The sequence below is a fragment of the Micromys minutus genome, assembly GCF_963924665.1.
Source record: "Micromys minutus genome assembly, chromosome: 2".
Classification (NCBI taxonomy): domain Eukaryota; kingdom Metazoa; phylum Chordata; class Mammalia; order Rodentia; family Muridae; genus Micromys; species Micromys minutus.
In genome coordinates, this window is record NC_137971.1 from 59,389,818 (window position 1) to 59,406,306 (window position 16,489).

General features: G+C 50.2%; 1 protein-coding gene across 1 annotated transcript in view; it reads right to left on the minus strand.

Moving 5' to 3' along the window:
- Positions 1-13,626, minus strand: part of KNDC1 (kinase non-catalytic C-lobe domain containing 1) — a gene marked incomplete at both ends in the record, with an annotated part of 43,962 nt that extends 30,336 nt beyond the window's left edge. Inside the window, 5 exons of the mRNA XM_080911847.1 lie at positions 570-687; positions 1,047-1,193; positions 6,909-6,967; positions 7,679-7,877; positions 13,525-13,626. Coding sequence (XP_080767973.1) covers positions 570-687; positions 1,047-1,193; positions 6,909-6,967; positions 7,679-7,877; positions 13,525-13,626 — 625 coding nt within the window. The remainder of the gene's footprint in view (positions 1-569; positions 688-1,046; positions 1,194-6,908; positions 6,968-7,678; positions 7,878-13,524) is intronic.
- Positions 13,627-16,489: the final 2,863 nt, after the last annotated feature.

Sequence of the window (16,489 nt, forward strand, 5' to 3'; positions counted from 1 at the left end):
TTGGGGTGATGCTGTCAGTCACCAGGGCTATAGCTTTACAAACACTGCTGCTCGCTTGTCAGGGAGAATCCTCCAGTCACTCAGAGGCTCTGGGGGGTCCCGACGCTATGATAAGTTCCAGATTTATAGCAACAGCTCATCGTGTGAAAAGATGAGTGTACCAGACAAGGCTGGACGGAGTCACTAATCCTGAGTTTGAAAATTCCAGTGTGTGCCCAGCATGCATGTGTGTGAATGTATGTGGTGTTCACTTGAATGTGGATGTGTGCACACCTACCCTGGACTGTGTAGTATAAACAGGCATTTGTGTATTCATATATGTAGCAGTGTAAGCATGTGAGTGTGTCTGCATGGGATACACGTGGATTTGAACATGTGTGTGACTGTGAGTGTGGTATTGTGTACAAGGACATAGGAACACGAGTAAGGGTGCATGATTCTACATGTGCACACTGTGTATACTTCTGTGTATGGTTGCATAGATGCACATTGTCCCTGTGATCACGTATGAATGTGTATGTGTGCATGTGGACATGTGTAGGCATAGATGTGGAGGTGATGGCGCTTACCCTGGAATGCTCCGAAGGACTCAATGGAGAGCACCCTTCTTCCAATGGCCGAGAGACTGCGGCACAGACGGCATGAGGACACAGGCTGCATCTTCTCCTCACACAGTGCTATGATGCTCTGCAGGTGCCAGGGTGCCTCTCAGGTGTGCAGCTCACCAAGAAGGAGACCTGTCCTCCTGAGACCCGCCCCCTCCCCCACTCTGCACAGCTCAGGGGTGGCACCCATCACCCCCAGATCAGGCTTCCTGCTTCCACATGCACTTTCTGGTACATATGAACGCATATATCCTGGCAGAAAAAGACTCTCTTTTGTCCCTGACAACTTCCATTACAAATGTATAGTGAACACTGGCCCTTATGTCAACAGAATGCAGCGCCTCCAGATTCTCGCCAAGGAACCCCAGTGAGCTTGTTGCAGGGTCTGTGCTGCCTGTGCTTCTGTGTTCATGCAGCATGCATGTCCAGCTGGGAGCTTACCTCCAGGTCCGGCCTGTCCCTGGGGTCTTCTGCCTGCATCTGCTTCAGCAGTCCCTCCAGGTCTGTGCTCAGCTTGGGCTCCAGTTCTGGCTCTGCGACATACTCCAGGGCAGCCTTCAGTGTGGCCCCCAGGGAGTAGATGTGAGCCTGCAGTACCAAGGAGTGTTAGTACCTGCCTGCAAATGGCAGCTTTTCCCTGCCAAGCAACACTCAGGACTAAGCAGACCAGAGAGTCTGCCGATCTTGTGTTCAGCTCGCTGCCTGGGCCTGTTGCCCAAGGCATAGAAATCCTGTTCTCCCCAGCTGCCTATCTTGCCTCAGGCATTCTTCACAAACTGGATGAGAGCAGGAAGAAAGAAGAGTTTTCTTTTGGTTTAAAAGTTGCCTGTCTGTGCATAGGAGAGGGAGGGAGGGCTCTGCACGAGGCTGGGACACCAGGTGTGTAAGGCCTCCATGGGGTGGGGGAGCCAATGTTATTCAAGAAGGACTAGCTCCTCCTTCGATCTGTTTACAAAATGAAATCACGATGTGTACGTAGTCAGAGCATTTTTTTCAACTCACACTTTTAACTCTCAAATAACCGTCTATAGTTAAGGGGCACAGTGGGATGTCTCAATGTATATTCAGTATGTTAACTTAATACTTGATTTTCCTATTTCTCAAAAAGCCGCTGCCTCAATCTCTGGGATTCTTGTGGGTTTTGTTGCTCTTATAAGTGGCATGCTTAAATTATATCTCTAGCTTGAAACTATTGCTATAAAGGAACCCATCTGAGCTGGGTTGTTTGCATACATTGAAGTCTTTTGTTCCTGCTCCGGATTCAGCCCCTGCAGTGCACACTGCGTAGGGTCATAATCTGCTGCACTCTTAGCCAAGGCTGGGACCCTGGCTGTCCCTTGCTGCAGACTGACACTGCTTTTCCATCCCTAACCGGCTCCTTATATTCTGTGAGAGGAATGGGGTGAGGAGGAGACCACAGACCTGCTGGCTGCTGCCTGGAGACTGTGAACCTCCTTGTCCTGTAAGTGGATCCTCAGTTACTACTCTCCCACCCCCCAGCCTCCTTGTTTTCCTTAAACTCACCCCTGGTCTGTGGCTGAAGTCTACCTTCAAGCAGAGCCCTGCAGCCCTTGATGGACTTTGTTGCATCCCAGTCATGCTCACAGACTCATAGTCTCCCATCTTCATGGTCCGTGTGGACCATGGTCTCAAGCAAATGGTAGGTAACAGCACTGAGCCCTCGTGGCTGCTGCCACAGGAGCCCATCAGAGTGACAAGGGCAAGTGACCTGTACATGTGGAGGAGGAGACATCATAGAGACTGGGAGATTGTTAGCTTTTAGAAGCTAGTGAGCCTGGGGAAGTTTTGGACAAGGGCGTTGACTCAGTTCTGAGAAGACTGGCTGCAACAAGCCCAGAAGATTCTAGAGCATGTGTTAGGGAAGTTAGTTTCAGAAGCAGAAGAGGAAAGGGTGTGTGTGTGTGTGTGTGTGTGTGTGTGTGTGTGTGTGTGTGTCTAGATGGCATGTGGAGCATAGAGGGTCCATGATGGATGAGCTGGTGGTAGAACGTTCCAGAAACGATGTGCTTGAGCCAGAGTGAGGCTGTCTAGAACACACACTTGAACTCTGCTCTGTTGTTATTATATCATCTGGTCTGTTTACAGCTTCTGGCAAACCCAAGCAAAGGCCTCCAGAGTCAAGTTAATCTGGGACAGAACAAAGACCCTGGGCACCATGGCTTAGACTAGGGCCATATTTCCCAGAGTGAATATGGGAACACTTCCCATGTATACACAGAGTCTCTCCATAATAAGACGAAAGTAGGAAGAACCCACTCTCTGTGTATGTAGAACACAGGAAAATGATAGATCGCCCAGGGAACTGAAGAAGCTCAGGGCCCTGGGGCCCCTCTCTGACATACACTCCCTTCCAGCCTCCTGTTCCACCTTGGATAACCACCCTGCAATCAACCCACAGGAAATCCTCTCCTCACAGCGCTGAGCCCCTCAGGGGAGCTAAGGATCCTTTCCTGCTCGGTGGCTACTTGCTCTGTAACAGTGGGAGTATACTGCCCTCTACAGGAAGAACCCCATTCACCAGTTCCTAGAGGCAGAGTTTGATGGTTACAAGGGCAACCAAACAATAAGTAAACCAGAAGATCCAGACAAATGGACAAATGATCCCTGAGTTGCACGGAAGAGGCTGCATCATGATCAAAGAACACAAAGGTTCACAGCACAAAGGAAATCGGTGCTGTATCCAGCAGGTAGGCAGGGGATGGGGGAGGGGTGGAGCCAGAAGGACTGAGCCAGAAAGTCAAAGGAAAAAGACAAAGATGCATTAAAAAGTCCCAGTGTATTCGGAAATAAGAAACCATTCTAAAGAATGAATGCTTTCCAGTGACTCCGCTCCCATGACAGCTCTAACAGCTCGGGGCAGAGGAGCCAGCCTCCACCAGCCCTGCTGAACCCAGCCACAGGAAGCAGCAGAAGAGGATGATATCAACATCTCTATTCTGTGTGGTTGGACAGCCACCCTAGGGGTGGTGGTGCCAGCTTCTCATTGTGATAACTCCATTTGGACACTGATTGCTGAGACCTCAGCCTTTGAAACATTGAGGGGCTGTATACTTGTTACATGTGTGCCTTCTGTGTTTCTGTCTTCATAAAAAGAAAAACCTAACCTATTCACATAACTGAATAACTCATGTACTGAACTAAAAAAATTACCCAGAAGCAAACACGGTATGACAAAGCTTCCATGCAGAGGGAGATTCACAGTGGGAAATATCGACTTTAAGAAGATGAAGATGGATAAACCAAGATTTTTCCTGAAGTGAAAAAAAAAAAAAAAAAAAAAAAAAAAAGAATCAGCCACTGAACTCAAAGCAAACAAAAGAAAAGAGAGAGTAAGAAACAAGAACCAAAAGAAAAGATAGAATCATCAATAAGAACCCACAGCAGAGAGCACAGGAGGCAAAGGATGCTCTAAAAGAAATAACAAGATAACAGCCCCTGGTTAGACTGACAGGAGAAAGAAAGAGAAGGCAAAGAAGAAAGGAACGGCACATGGAGACAGGAAATTTGCAGACATCACAGAGACAAAAAGGGCACCACCCGAAGTCCGTTAGGCGCCTGTTTTCATCTGCTATAGTTAAAAAAACCTTTGTAGCATAAACAAGAATGGTTCTATAATTATTAAACATTGATGGTGGTTAGAAATCATTCACATAGGAAGCGGAGGCCCTTTTCAATGACTCTTCCCAGACTTCCAAGGCATAGATCATCTCATTCTTGTACAAACAGAGCAAAGAGATAAGCCCAGAGCAATCTTAAAACCAGTGTTGGTCAGAACCATTCCTAGGGTAAAAATGTACCGGCTGCCCATGAGACCCTAGAGGATCCCTGATAAGTACTTGCCAGTCAGATTCAACAGTACCTGGAAGAGATATGACACTTAGTTAGCCCAGGTTTTCCTAAGTGGGGCATTGTGGTAACAGGAGAACATAAAAATGCACATGAAGAAAATTGCATGATCATTTCCAGAGGACAGAGAACTATTTCATAATACCAAATGTGTATTCCTGGTAAACCTTAATAACCTCAGAAGAGATAGGAGCTCCTGTGGCCAAGGCCAATGCCATCCGTATGGTCAGGTCAGGGCAACCAGTTCTCTCAGGCAGGTCACACTTCTACCATTGACTAGATCCTACACCCGCTGAGGATTGGAACAGAAATAAACTTTATCCCTGGAGTAGACAGTATGAAATAGTGTTGGTGATTTGATCAGCGAAAGAGGACACAAAAGTGAAAAGGTCCTCTAAATTCTTAGAAAGATCAGCAAGATTCTGTAAGATGGTTTGAAATTAAAGTGGATAAAGTTAATGAAGGAACAGAAAACTGGAAGTAAAAACATAACCAAGCCATCATTTTTAGGATGGGCTCAGAACTCAATCTCTTTTCTTTTGAGACAGGATCTTACTATGTAGCCCTGGTTATCCTGGAACACACTATGTAGACCAGGTTGGCATGACTTGATACGTTCTTAGGAGTAAATGTAAAAGATATCCAGGACCCCAACTGTAAAGGCTTTACACTATTCCTAGGAGATGTCAAGAGAGATCACAATGGGCTGAGCAGATAGCATAGATGGTTATAGTGCATGCTTGGTATACACAGACCCCCAGCTCTGCAAAAATTAGACATAGTAGTGCGCGCTTGTAATTCTGACACTTGAGAGATGGAGGCAGGAGGATCAGAAATTTAAGGTCATGTTCGGCTACATACTGAGTTTGAGGCCAACCTGGATCACTAGAGATCCTGTTTTTAAAAGATAAAAAAGAGGAGGAGGAGGAACCAAAAGTCAGTAAGCAGAAGATGTCTTGGAGATGAAGAACATAACATAAATTCGACCCAGACTGATTCCTGATGTAGACTGTTTTGGTCACCATGCCGATAGAACTTTGATAGAGCTCAGTAACCAGAGTTTACACACACTACAGGGCAGAGGCTGGCAAGTCACTGCCCCTGCAGGCAGCTCTCCACCAGGACACAGGGCTTGCCAGGAAGTGGGTAGTTAAAAGATAGTGTTGGCCCTCAGATGTGAGCGTGTGACCATGGACCAGAGTGGGATTGGACATCTGGAAGCCCATGGCCTTTGTCTGCATCCTAATGGTTGGTAATTGTATGTGAAGACACCTGATAAGCAGCACTGGGGAATGGCCATCCGGCCACAGAAAAAGATGAAGTTCTAACTCATGCTAGGTGAAGAAAAATCATTAAGCCACATTAAGCATCCATGCATATCGAAGTCAGTATAGCATCAGCATGTATCGCAACATCATCACCTTGTGCATTGAAAACGTAAACTTTGGTCTGTCAACCACAGTTTAGTGACACTAAGGACTCAGTGTGAAGACTAGAACTTAGAAACTCTTGGCGGAGAATGACACATGGCGGAGAATGGTGAACTTGACACAAGCTGGAGTTATCTTTCAGAAGGAAACCTCAACTGAGAAAATGCTTCCATAAGATCTGGCTATTGGCAGTTTCTCAGTTAGTGATTAATTGGGGGAGGGACCAGTCTATTGTGGGTGGGTGCCATTCTTGGGACAGTGGGCCTGGGTTCTATAAGGAACCAGGCTGAGGAAGCCTTAAAGAGCAATTCAATAAGAAGCACCCTTCATGGCCTCTGCATCAACGCCGGCCTCCAGGTTCATTCCTGTCCTGACTTCCTCCAGTGATGGATTATGATGTAGAACTGTAAGCCAAATAAACCCTTTCCTCCTCAAGTTGCTTTGGTTATGGTGTTTCATCACAGCAGTAGTAACCCTAAGTAAATGGCAATGTAATCAGACCCTCTTTCAAAAAAGCAAAACAAAACAGAGAAACCCTTTCAATCAGTGGACACCGGCAGGCATCACATCCCCTGGAATTGGAGTTACAGATGGTTTGAGCCACTATGTGGGTGTTGGGAACCCAACTTGGGTGCTCTCCAAGAGCAATAAGTGCTTTAAACCACTGAGCCATCTCTCTAACCCCCAGAGGTGTTTCCTAAGAGTGGAGACCATTCATAGCCTTTTCAGGTTCCTCCCACAAGTCACTGGTGAGGCTGAGAAGCCATCTTAATTTGACATTGCAACAAGTGAACTCAACTCCAAGGCTGCTGCTCCCAAAACACCCATATGTCTTCCAGTAGCCACCAAGAATGAAGGTGGGGTCCCCAAAGGCAGCCCTCACTTGAGACAGCCTTTGCCCAACCCCCATCTGGCACAGCCTACACCAAGACTACAGGACTATGGTAAGAAAGGTAACCCCATAGAAGAAGAGGGAAAAGCTTAGTCACCATTTGTTGGTACTTACCTCAAAGGTGTTTCCTGTCAGGTCAAACTCTGGGGGTACAAAGGCACCCTCGGGGTCATCTTGGAGAAGAAAAGAGAAGGTGTTCTGATCTTGCCCTTTGGCCCATAACCCCACCTCCAGAGCTCAGACCCTGGTAGCCTCCTGGGACAGGAGGAGGATTCATCCCCAGAAGCCTCTGTTCTTTGCTCAGACTGATGCCTCTAAGGAAGGCTGTAAGCATCTGAGGCAATGAATGATACACCGCACTTAAACCATACGAGTTTCAAAGCAGAAAGAGAAAAGGAATTTGTTTGGATTCTTGACAAAGTTACCCTGGCTACCTAACTTGAGAATCCCAACCTTTCCCTGGAAGGGGCCTTATTGTGGTCAGCTTAACTAGCCAGATAAGTCTAACCTTCAGGTCCCCTGCATCTACTTCCTGCAGGCAAGGAGTGACAACCTAGGGGAGACAGTGTCCCAGGCATCCTCTTATGAGGAAGGCCTGAATAGAGCTCAGAATTGTGGCTGAGCACGTCTCTGCCTCTCTGAGGGAGTGTATGGCAGTCTTAGGATGCTATGATTTACAGAGGCCGTCCAAACTCAATATCCAGCCTGCCATTCTCCCTCGATGCTGCTTTGGACAGAAGATCCCATCAAATTCCCAAGGGAATCCAGGGCCTGGGTCCTCCCTTATGCTCTCAGCTTCTTGGTGCTCACAGTCAACCTCGAGGTACCTCCTCTGTGCTGCACTGAGTGTCCTCCCATGCCTACCATGTTCCCCCTTTCCTCACCACTGAGCTGTTCCATGAAGCACACGTTTCCACTGGTGTTGAAGGCCAAGGTGTCAGGTGTGATGCACAGGGTCTGGAAAATGGCTGCGTGTGCGACACTCCGCATAGACAGGCTGCACTCCAGGCACACAGCCCAGGCCTCCTGCTCGCTGAGGCCTCGGTCCCGCAGGGAGAGGATGTCAGCCAGAGATACATTTTCCTGCCAAGACAGGCTTGGTGTGAGCCCACAGAGGGCTGCCCCAGGAAGGACCTAGTGCTCCATCTGGAGAATAAGGCCCTAGTGTAACAGACAACTAACTCGTGGTGGCGTTTTACTTCCAGCCAGAAAAAGGGCCTTAGGCCAGGCCAGGACAGTCATCCTGCTGTTCCTTGAATGTCACAACCATGGAACATTTGGTGAAACCACCAGTGTGCTGTTTAGAAAAGGCACAGACATTCACACTTGTCTCCATGCACGCACGCTCACACTTAGTAGAAATGCTCTACACACACACCGATACTCACAAGCACAGCCGAACATAACTTGCTCACACATGTCCACACACACTCAGACTCATTCGTATCTGATATCTAAGACTGCAAAGGCTCTTGCCTGGCTGCTGTCAGGGCCCTGGCATCTCCTATGTCTATGTGTTTGTTTGTGTACCACCCACTTACAGGTGTGGGCAGGAGTTTCTTTGGGCTGAGGGATGGTGTGGACAAAGGATGTGGATACTCCTTGTTGGGGTTAGTAGGGTGCTGAAGAAGGCTTCTCCAGGTGTGGCGGTGGCTCCAGGACACAGGCAAATGACAGTCCTTGATGATCTTTGCCTCTAGCTGATGTTGTAAGGCATCCCCATGAGCATAGATGACAGTTGAGAAGACAAGAGTGCTTAAACCAAACAATCAAGCAAGCGACCAGCTAAAGGCACACAATCAAGTAGGATTCTCAAATGCTGGCCTGAGCCTTTAGGTTCTGTGTGTGTGTTAGACCCTGTATCTCCAGAGGACATTTCCTTCTATGAGTACAAGGTAAGAGTTGGTGAGGTCACTTGCCCAGATCTCCCACTCCTGAGACAGAAGCCCCATATCTTGTTAAGCTGTTTTTCTAACCAGGGCTCAAGCCTGCAGTTTCTTTGTAGTACCAAGGACTCCTCAGGAGTCAGGAGAACCCAAGCTCCCAGTGATACCCACCGGCCCTGGATGAAGAGGCACACACATACAATGCATACACACATGTATACTACCTCTTCACCCCTTCACACAGGGATGTGCCTGCACAGTGTACAACATCTCTGTACAAACGTGTTCATGCAAACCTACACAGACACGTAAGTGACGTAGTATGCAACCTTGTAGGCCCTGGGGGCTGTGCCATGTAAGAGAAACGAAGTCAGCTCGTGCTGTGAGTCTGAGTCAGTGTCAGCCCCGCAGCAGGGCCTGCCGGTACCCCACTGTTGCTGCTCATGCTGGCCAGCAGGCCTGCCTGCTCACAGCCATGACAGGATGTGCCGCCAGCAGAAGGCAACCCTGCCAGACATGCTGCTTGGCCACCCTGCAGCCTCCATCACTGCCTCCTACTTAGGTATGGTAGGAAGATGCTCCTGACAGTGGGGAGCCCAGTCGGATCTCAGAGCAGCTGAAGATTTGCAGCTCCCAGTGTTAGTTTGTGGTAGGGGTATATAACTTGGAAAAACAGGAGCCCCAGGTTATTTGTATGATTCTGGGATGAACCCTGTGGGCCCTGAGTCATTGCTTCCAGCCATGGCCTTCTCCAAAGATAGAATTATTAACCCTTCTGCACATGACAGCCTCAGGTCAGAGTTAGCTTATAGAGCTGCAGACCCTGTCAGTGTCCCCACGCTGAGTACTGAGGGACCCAGGGCCTGAATTCTGGGCTCTGGAGTCACCTGCTTCTAGGACCTACAGCTGCTCCACTTTTGCCAGGCAGGAAAATAGATTGTCTTTTGCCAAATCTATGCCACTGGAGGGGGGATGGTGAGGGGGAAAGCTTTGGCTAATGGGCTGGGGACAAGGAAAACGGACCAGGACGGACTCAGCTGTCACGTGACAGCCACCCCTTCCTCATCGTCAGACCCGTGGATAGGAGCCCATCCTGTGTGTCCTCATTGGCTTCTTCAAGAAACTGCCTGGAAATAGGGTAGCCCAGTTTATCTGCCAAACAGCTCCGTTCCCAGTGAAATATGTTCAGCCTGCCACAGGGCTCTAACTTTGGCTCCAAAATGCATCATGTCCAGGAGCTACTGCAGACATGATCTACTATGATGCCTGTGAGCAGCAAAGCTCACTCCTATAGATGGGGGTCTGTATGGAGTTTCCATGTCAAACACACTAAGGCTCTCATGCAGACCCAGTAATTGTGAGCTCCAGGCTTGCAGCATCATACAGCTCTTGCCGGTATGGCCTGATCTTCAGCCAACTCCGTGGCTCCATTTGTGCTACATAGGTGCAGGTCCCTGGTGGGTGAGAAGTTCTTTCACAGTCCAGCCCGTCCTTTAACCATCCTTATCAGGGTCATACTTAAGGGGTGAGGATCGCCTATGTAATTTCCCTGCAGACAGGAAGATCAGCTCTCTGCTTGCAGTGTGCTGGTACAAATTCAGTCAGATCTCGGCTGGGAGGGACGGGACCCTGGGGATTGAGGGCTATGCTCCAGGGAGAGACACTTCAGTTGATCCCTGAGCTTCAGAGGACAAGCCCTTATCTGGTTACGGCAGAGTGTCCTGCTTAGGGCTTATGTGCACTAGAGAGCTCTCCCTCCCTTACAGACTTGGAGCTGGGTTATAGGGACTCTAGGGGTCATCATGCACAATTCCAGTGCATTTATAACCAATTAACTTTTCAGCTTATCATAATAGGACCTGCCAACATAAAACTCAAACTGATGCTGGCAGCATTTGTTGGCAGCCTCAGTTCACGAGCAGCCAAATCCCATCAGGGATGCAAGAGCTTGCAAGGTGCTCTGTGGGCTGTGTCTGCCCCCAAGTGCCCACCCTGCTGGCTCAGGGTTCCTTTCTGGTTTTAGGCTGCCTTCTGCTTAGAGTCTGATTTGAAACATATTATATGAACTTTAAGGGAATGGTGGGAAAACCCCTTTCTAATGGGAGACTCTCTGCTGTGGATTCATTTTTAGTCCCCAAGGCCTGTCCAGCACCAGGAGGTCATGGGAGGCTTTCCATTGGCTTAGGGACAGTGGGAACTCTCTGCTGACACCTGATTGCGCCATCTTCATTGTAAAACCAGGAATGCATGCCTGAAGTCCAATTTTATCACCTACCTCTTGATCAGTACTGCTCCCTCAGCCACAGCTATCTGGTGCATGCCTGCCTTTCCAGCAGCTATGGCTCTACCTAGATCCAGTCTTACTCTTTTGTCTCTGACTCCACTTCCCAGGTCCACAAAGACTGATGTTCCATGTTGAATCCAGGAAAGGCCACCTCCTTCAAGAAGTCCATCTTGCATAACTCTTGGTCAGAATATCTCTTGCTGTTTCAGTCTAAGAGACCAGGGGACACAGCATGGTTTCAGCCTCCACAACTTAGTGGGACATGCTGATCTATTCATGACGAGTTCTAAGTGTCCAGTGGGTTTCCTCATAGGCACATGGCCTGTTCAGGTAGCTTGTTTCTCCAGAGGAATCGCTGGAATGCAGATGCTGGTCCCATCACAAGAAAATGCCAAGATGTTTTCCAACAGGCATTTCCCACACCCGCCACAGAGAAAGGGCCTGCTCACACATATCACACGGGTGTCATCTGTGGCAGTCATGGTGAGGCCTTTAGTGAGCCTGTTTAGCCCTCTACCAGTTATCAAGGGATTAGACAGCAGTGCTCAAGCCATTTGGGTTGCCTTTGAGCCATGTAGATAGCCATGTATCGATATTCAGGGGCCCATGGAGGTTCTGTAGGAGTCTATCTTTTGGTTGTAGTAAAGAGAATTCTGATGTCCTATATGCTCTGAATGTATTCTGGATCTGGCTTAACTCACCCATACAAAAGCTGTCATCGTCAGGGCCACACTGACCCCATGGGATTAACCAGCACAGAGCTTCAGGATGGGTGGCAGCTTAACTCTTTGCCCCCGCCACCCCCCGACAGCTTTCAAATGCAGCCAGATACAGAAGGCTGTGTCAGGCACCGAGTCATGTGACCTTGATGAACACAAATTTAAAAACCAAACCTTAATGGGGACTGAGTGGACTGTAGGAAGCCTAAAATCTAATCTCAGCTGTATTCTTAGACACAGGATCCTATTGGTTTCAGGCCAGGACCCAAGACTCTTCTCCTACTTCAGAGACTAAGTTTTGTTCTGTTTCCTCGTGAATCCAAAGCCTTGTATAAACCAGACAACCACTCTACAGCTGAGCTCTATTACCAGCCCCCTCCTGCTTTAGGGGAATGAAAATAACACTCTTGCTCAGGTGAGAGACTCACCTGAACTTCCCACCGAATGCCATTAAAGTGGGGGAATTCCCTTTCACACAAAGGACTCACCACAGTCAGAGGATGGCTGTCTCACGAATTGTATATATGAAAAGTCTCCAACCCAGAGGGACCGAGGACATTTCCAAGTCAGAAGGTGTCAGGGCATGGTAGACAGATGGCACTCTGGGTACAAGGCTCAGCTTCAACTCCAGGCTTAGGTTGTTGCTGCAGTGATACCACAGCCTCAAGTGCCAGGCTCAGAGTGAGCCCTCCGAGCTCAGTGGCTGATACAAAAAGGCACAGAGCTTCTCAGATCTGTTTCTATTGGCAACCAAGAGCTCAGGCTCCCACAGATACCTCAGAACTTGTCCTGTCCTCTAGCAGTTCTGAAGGCCGTGTGCTGAGGGCATCCTTTCTTTCCCATCAAAGCCAGGGAGGGAGATGTCCAAAGGTTTATTTATTCCCTGGCCTCTCCTCTTCACAGCCTTAAATTGCACCAAATCCAGGCCACTTGGGGGTGGGAGTGGGGGTGGGGGCAGTGGCAACTTCAGCACTACTCAGAGGGCCCTGGAGGTAGGGCAGGCAGGAGCAATGGATTTTTTTTCTTTCAGAGTCCACTCTTTAGGGGAAAAGGAAGGGAAGGGCTGTCAGGGCCTGGTGCTGCAGGCTTATGCTTTGGAAGAGTTCTGGCCAACTTTCACTTATCTGATGGCCAGGCCAGCTGCAGAGGCTGGTGGAGGGTCTCTAGCACCAGTGGATTTAAGGGACTAAAGATTGATAGGTTCTTCATAGGGACTCCAGAGCCTGGTCTGGAAGGGTCTCCTCAAAGATCCCGTATTCTCGAGGGAGGTCAAGATACCCCTGGGAGCATTTTGGGGGGGCTGTTTGCCATCCCTTTCCAAAGCATGGAGCCTGTGCATGACCACTGTTTTGGGGCCTGGGGGCGGAGTTCCTAGCTTCTCCAATCAAGAGGGGCTCTGTGTAGCTCGAGCCACTTCTGTACTAGAAGGTCTCAGGGGACTTGGGGAGGGAGATTTTCCAGAGCAGGAAGAACCCTCAATGCTGGGAAGGGGTCTCACTGGGTATTCACACCTCAACTGCTTCGGCACCCGGCCAGCTGTGGAGGTCAGGAGTGTCCCTATTGTCCCTACATGCCAGAATCTTCGCACCCCCACCCCAATTCTGTTTAAGGATTAAAACCAAGAGCTCATTCATTCCTCTAGTAGCCAACTTTGCAGGGACAGTCTCATTGCTGTCCCATATAGCATTCCAGCTGTTCTGTAGCGGGTGGGGCTAAGGACAGGCTCCCCTAACAGTTGCTGCTATGGGGGGCCAGAATCTATGCAGCAGGAGAGCTGTGTTCTGCCCACTCCTTTTCCCCAACCCTCTTCAGGAGCAGGTGGGCTTCTGGGACTGGCTCACCTCATCTTCCGGAAGAGTGGGGAGCGGCTCGAAGTCGTAGAAGTCTAGGTCCTTGCCATCTTCCTCATAGAAGCCCCGGGAGACTGGGTCCATGGCCTGCATCTTGGCGCTCAGCAGGGCCTGCACGCAGGTTGGAACTCTAGCCTTGGACAGAGCTCCGATCTGGGATCCCTTCCCCAGCAGGTTTTCTCTGGGTCAGATTCCCCTCTTTGGCGGGTCCCTTTCCAGGCAGATCCCTGTCCTAGCTGGCCGCCGCCTCTGAGCTTGCCCGGCTGAGCTGGGCACCGCCAGCTACGCGCGCCCGGCCGCCATGGCAACGCGCCCGCTGCCTGCCGCAGTGTCGCCAAACGGTGGCGCGGGGACGCCTGGGGCGGGGCCGGGGGTGGCTCCCTGAGGGCCGTGGTCACTGGCGGGCCGGGACCGACTTTGGGCTCCGCAGATGTCTTCAACTACGTCAGCCTCCGGGGTGCACCCTGCGCCTGCCTGCGCTGTCCGTGACAGTTCGGGGCGGAGCCACTCCGCGCAGCAGCCGCCCTGGGGGTCTGCATCCACCTAGGCGCCGAAAGGGTACCTGAGCTGAGCCCACGTAGATCACACCGGGCCTCAGGACTTTCGCAGTTCCCGCCCCACCCACTTCAGGGGCGGGGTTGCTGCAGTCACCTCCAGTGGCAGCCGCGGACAGGGACAGGTACTGGGTTCTTTAAGCACCTAGAGCCTTTTCCTTGTCTGGGTCCAGTGGTGAGCAGGGAGGCAGGTGTTCATCCATCCCTAAGACTAGATGGCTCTCCCAAACTTGGCAAAGAACAGGCATCGAGCCCCTTCCACAGGCTAGGGTTTTTGTTTCTGACAGTCTCTGCAACCTTAGAGCAGAACTATATGGGCCACAGCTCCTGAAGAACACTGCAGGTCAGATTGGCTCTTGGCGTTGCTGGTTCTATCCCCAGGGCCTAGGCTGATCAGACATAATAGTAGACGCATTATGTGCTCCTTGAGTGAAGGAGGGTGGGTTTGTAACTGGTCAGGCAAAGTCCAAGGGTGCGGTGCAGCTAGGGACACTAATTCTCAACAGTCTGCCCTTAAGACTTCCAATGACTAGCCATTCATGAGCCTGCAGTCAGAGTAGGCAGTGGAAAGTGCTGGAAACTTGAGTTGGAGAAGAGACGTCTCCCAGGTGTGCTGCTCACTCCTCTAACACTGTTTTGGGTCAGAAGGGGGCTGATGTGGCCAGCAGATGCTGTTTGGACTCCTGGGCTGCAGCCTATCCCAGGACTGTAGATAGATGGCTGAGCCCTGTGCCTCAGTCCTCTGCTTTGGGACTGGGAAGCTGTCTCCTTTCTTTATTCAAGCTTTGATGCTTCTTAGCTACTCTTTCCTCCAGTTTGTGCTGCCAGGTCTGTGCTCCCCAGTCTGTCCTCCACACAGCCTGTGCTCCCCGGCCTGCCCTCCACACAGCCTGTGCTCCCCAGCCTGCCCTCCACACAACACAGCCTGTGCTCCCCAGCCTGTCCTTCACACAGCCTGTGCTCCCCAGCCTGTCCTCCACACAGCCTGTGCTCCCCAGCCTGTATACTCCCAGCCTGTTCTTCAATCCACTTCCCCGTGCTCCCTCAGTCTATGCTCCTCTGTAGTCTGGTGCCCTCATTTTGTGCTCCTCCAGCCATGTTTTATCCCAGCCTGTGCTCTCTACAACATGTGCTCTCAACTCTGTGCTCCTCTAAAGCCTATGTTATCCTCAGACTGTTCTCCCCAAGCCTGTGCTCCCCAAATCTGTGCTGCTCAAGCTTATGTTTCCCAGCCTGTGTTCTTTCCACAGGCAGTGCTCCCTGAAGCTTAGTGCTTTCCTCTGGCTTATGCTCTTCTCATCTGTGCTCCCTAAGTCTGTGCATCCCACAGCTGGTGCTCCCCCTTTCCTCTGATCCATCCTCTCTTGAGGGACCTAGGTAGATATGACCACAAAGAGAAGGCTCCAGGGCTTTTTGGTGGCCGAGGTGGGGCTTTGTCAGGTGGTTTCACAGGTGCCCTTGAGCTCTGGGTTTTAAGCAAAGACCTAATATCGACTGGAAGGAACAGACAACCCAAAACTTATGGGATGACCTCCCTGTACAATTTCTGTCTCTCATAGTGTACCATTTACTTCAGGGAAAACGGCGTATCCTTGGGTGAAGTTTGAATATAGAAGCAGACTCAGCTGTAGTTCCAACAGTCTAGTCTGCTCACCTGGCCCTTACTTTCTAGCTTGGGTAACATCATGGCTCCTTCCTAGAGCTGGGGCATGAATGCTCTGACGAATGGGGTGGGGGCAGACTTTGGATGGCTCAGACCTGGCATCTCTTTTTAAACTGCCAGCTACATTCCTAAAAGTTTGGCTCTTATCAGCTAGGCGTTTCATTAGTCTCACTGCATATCTGCCTACGTATGTGCAATTATAGTGAGCTTTACTGCAAGGGCACAGTATGGTATTGGTCCTGGCTCTCTGTACTTTGTACACTGTAGGTGCTGACTAAGGATGTGTGAGAACTTGATGCAGGAAGGCAGAGCAAGCTTAGAATGGGCCCTCCACATCATCAACTGATGGGCAGTACAGATGGTGCCTGAATGTCCGAGGAGCCTTTGGAGCTCATGGGATCATTATGGGATGGCTTCCCCTTGCTGTTCCCTGCTCATGTGGTGTGGCATGCCTAATACGGGCTTGGCATTTTCCTCCTAAGGCATATCCCAGGCAGTCGGAACTCTGGAAAGGTGGTGAGTGTACCAGCAGGTCTCTGCCCAAGTCATGACTTGATGTACTCTGGCTTCCTGACAGCGGATTTCTTTCTTTTTTTTGGTTGGCCTACTCATTCTTTATCCATCCTATCACTCTTTCCTGCTAGACTGTCCTGATGCATGGAGAGCTCTGCCCACTGCTGTTTTCGGCCTGAGCTGGTCTCCCTGCTTGGGGCTTGCCTCCTTTGGCTTTCTCCAGTTC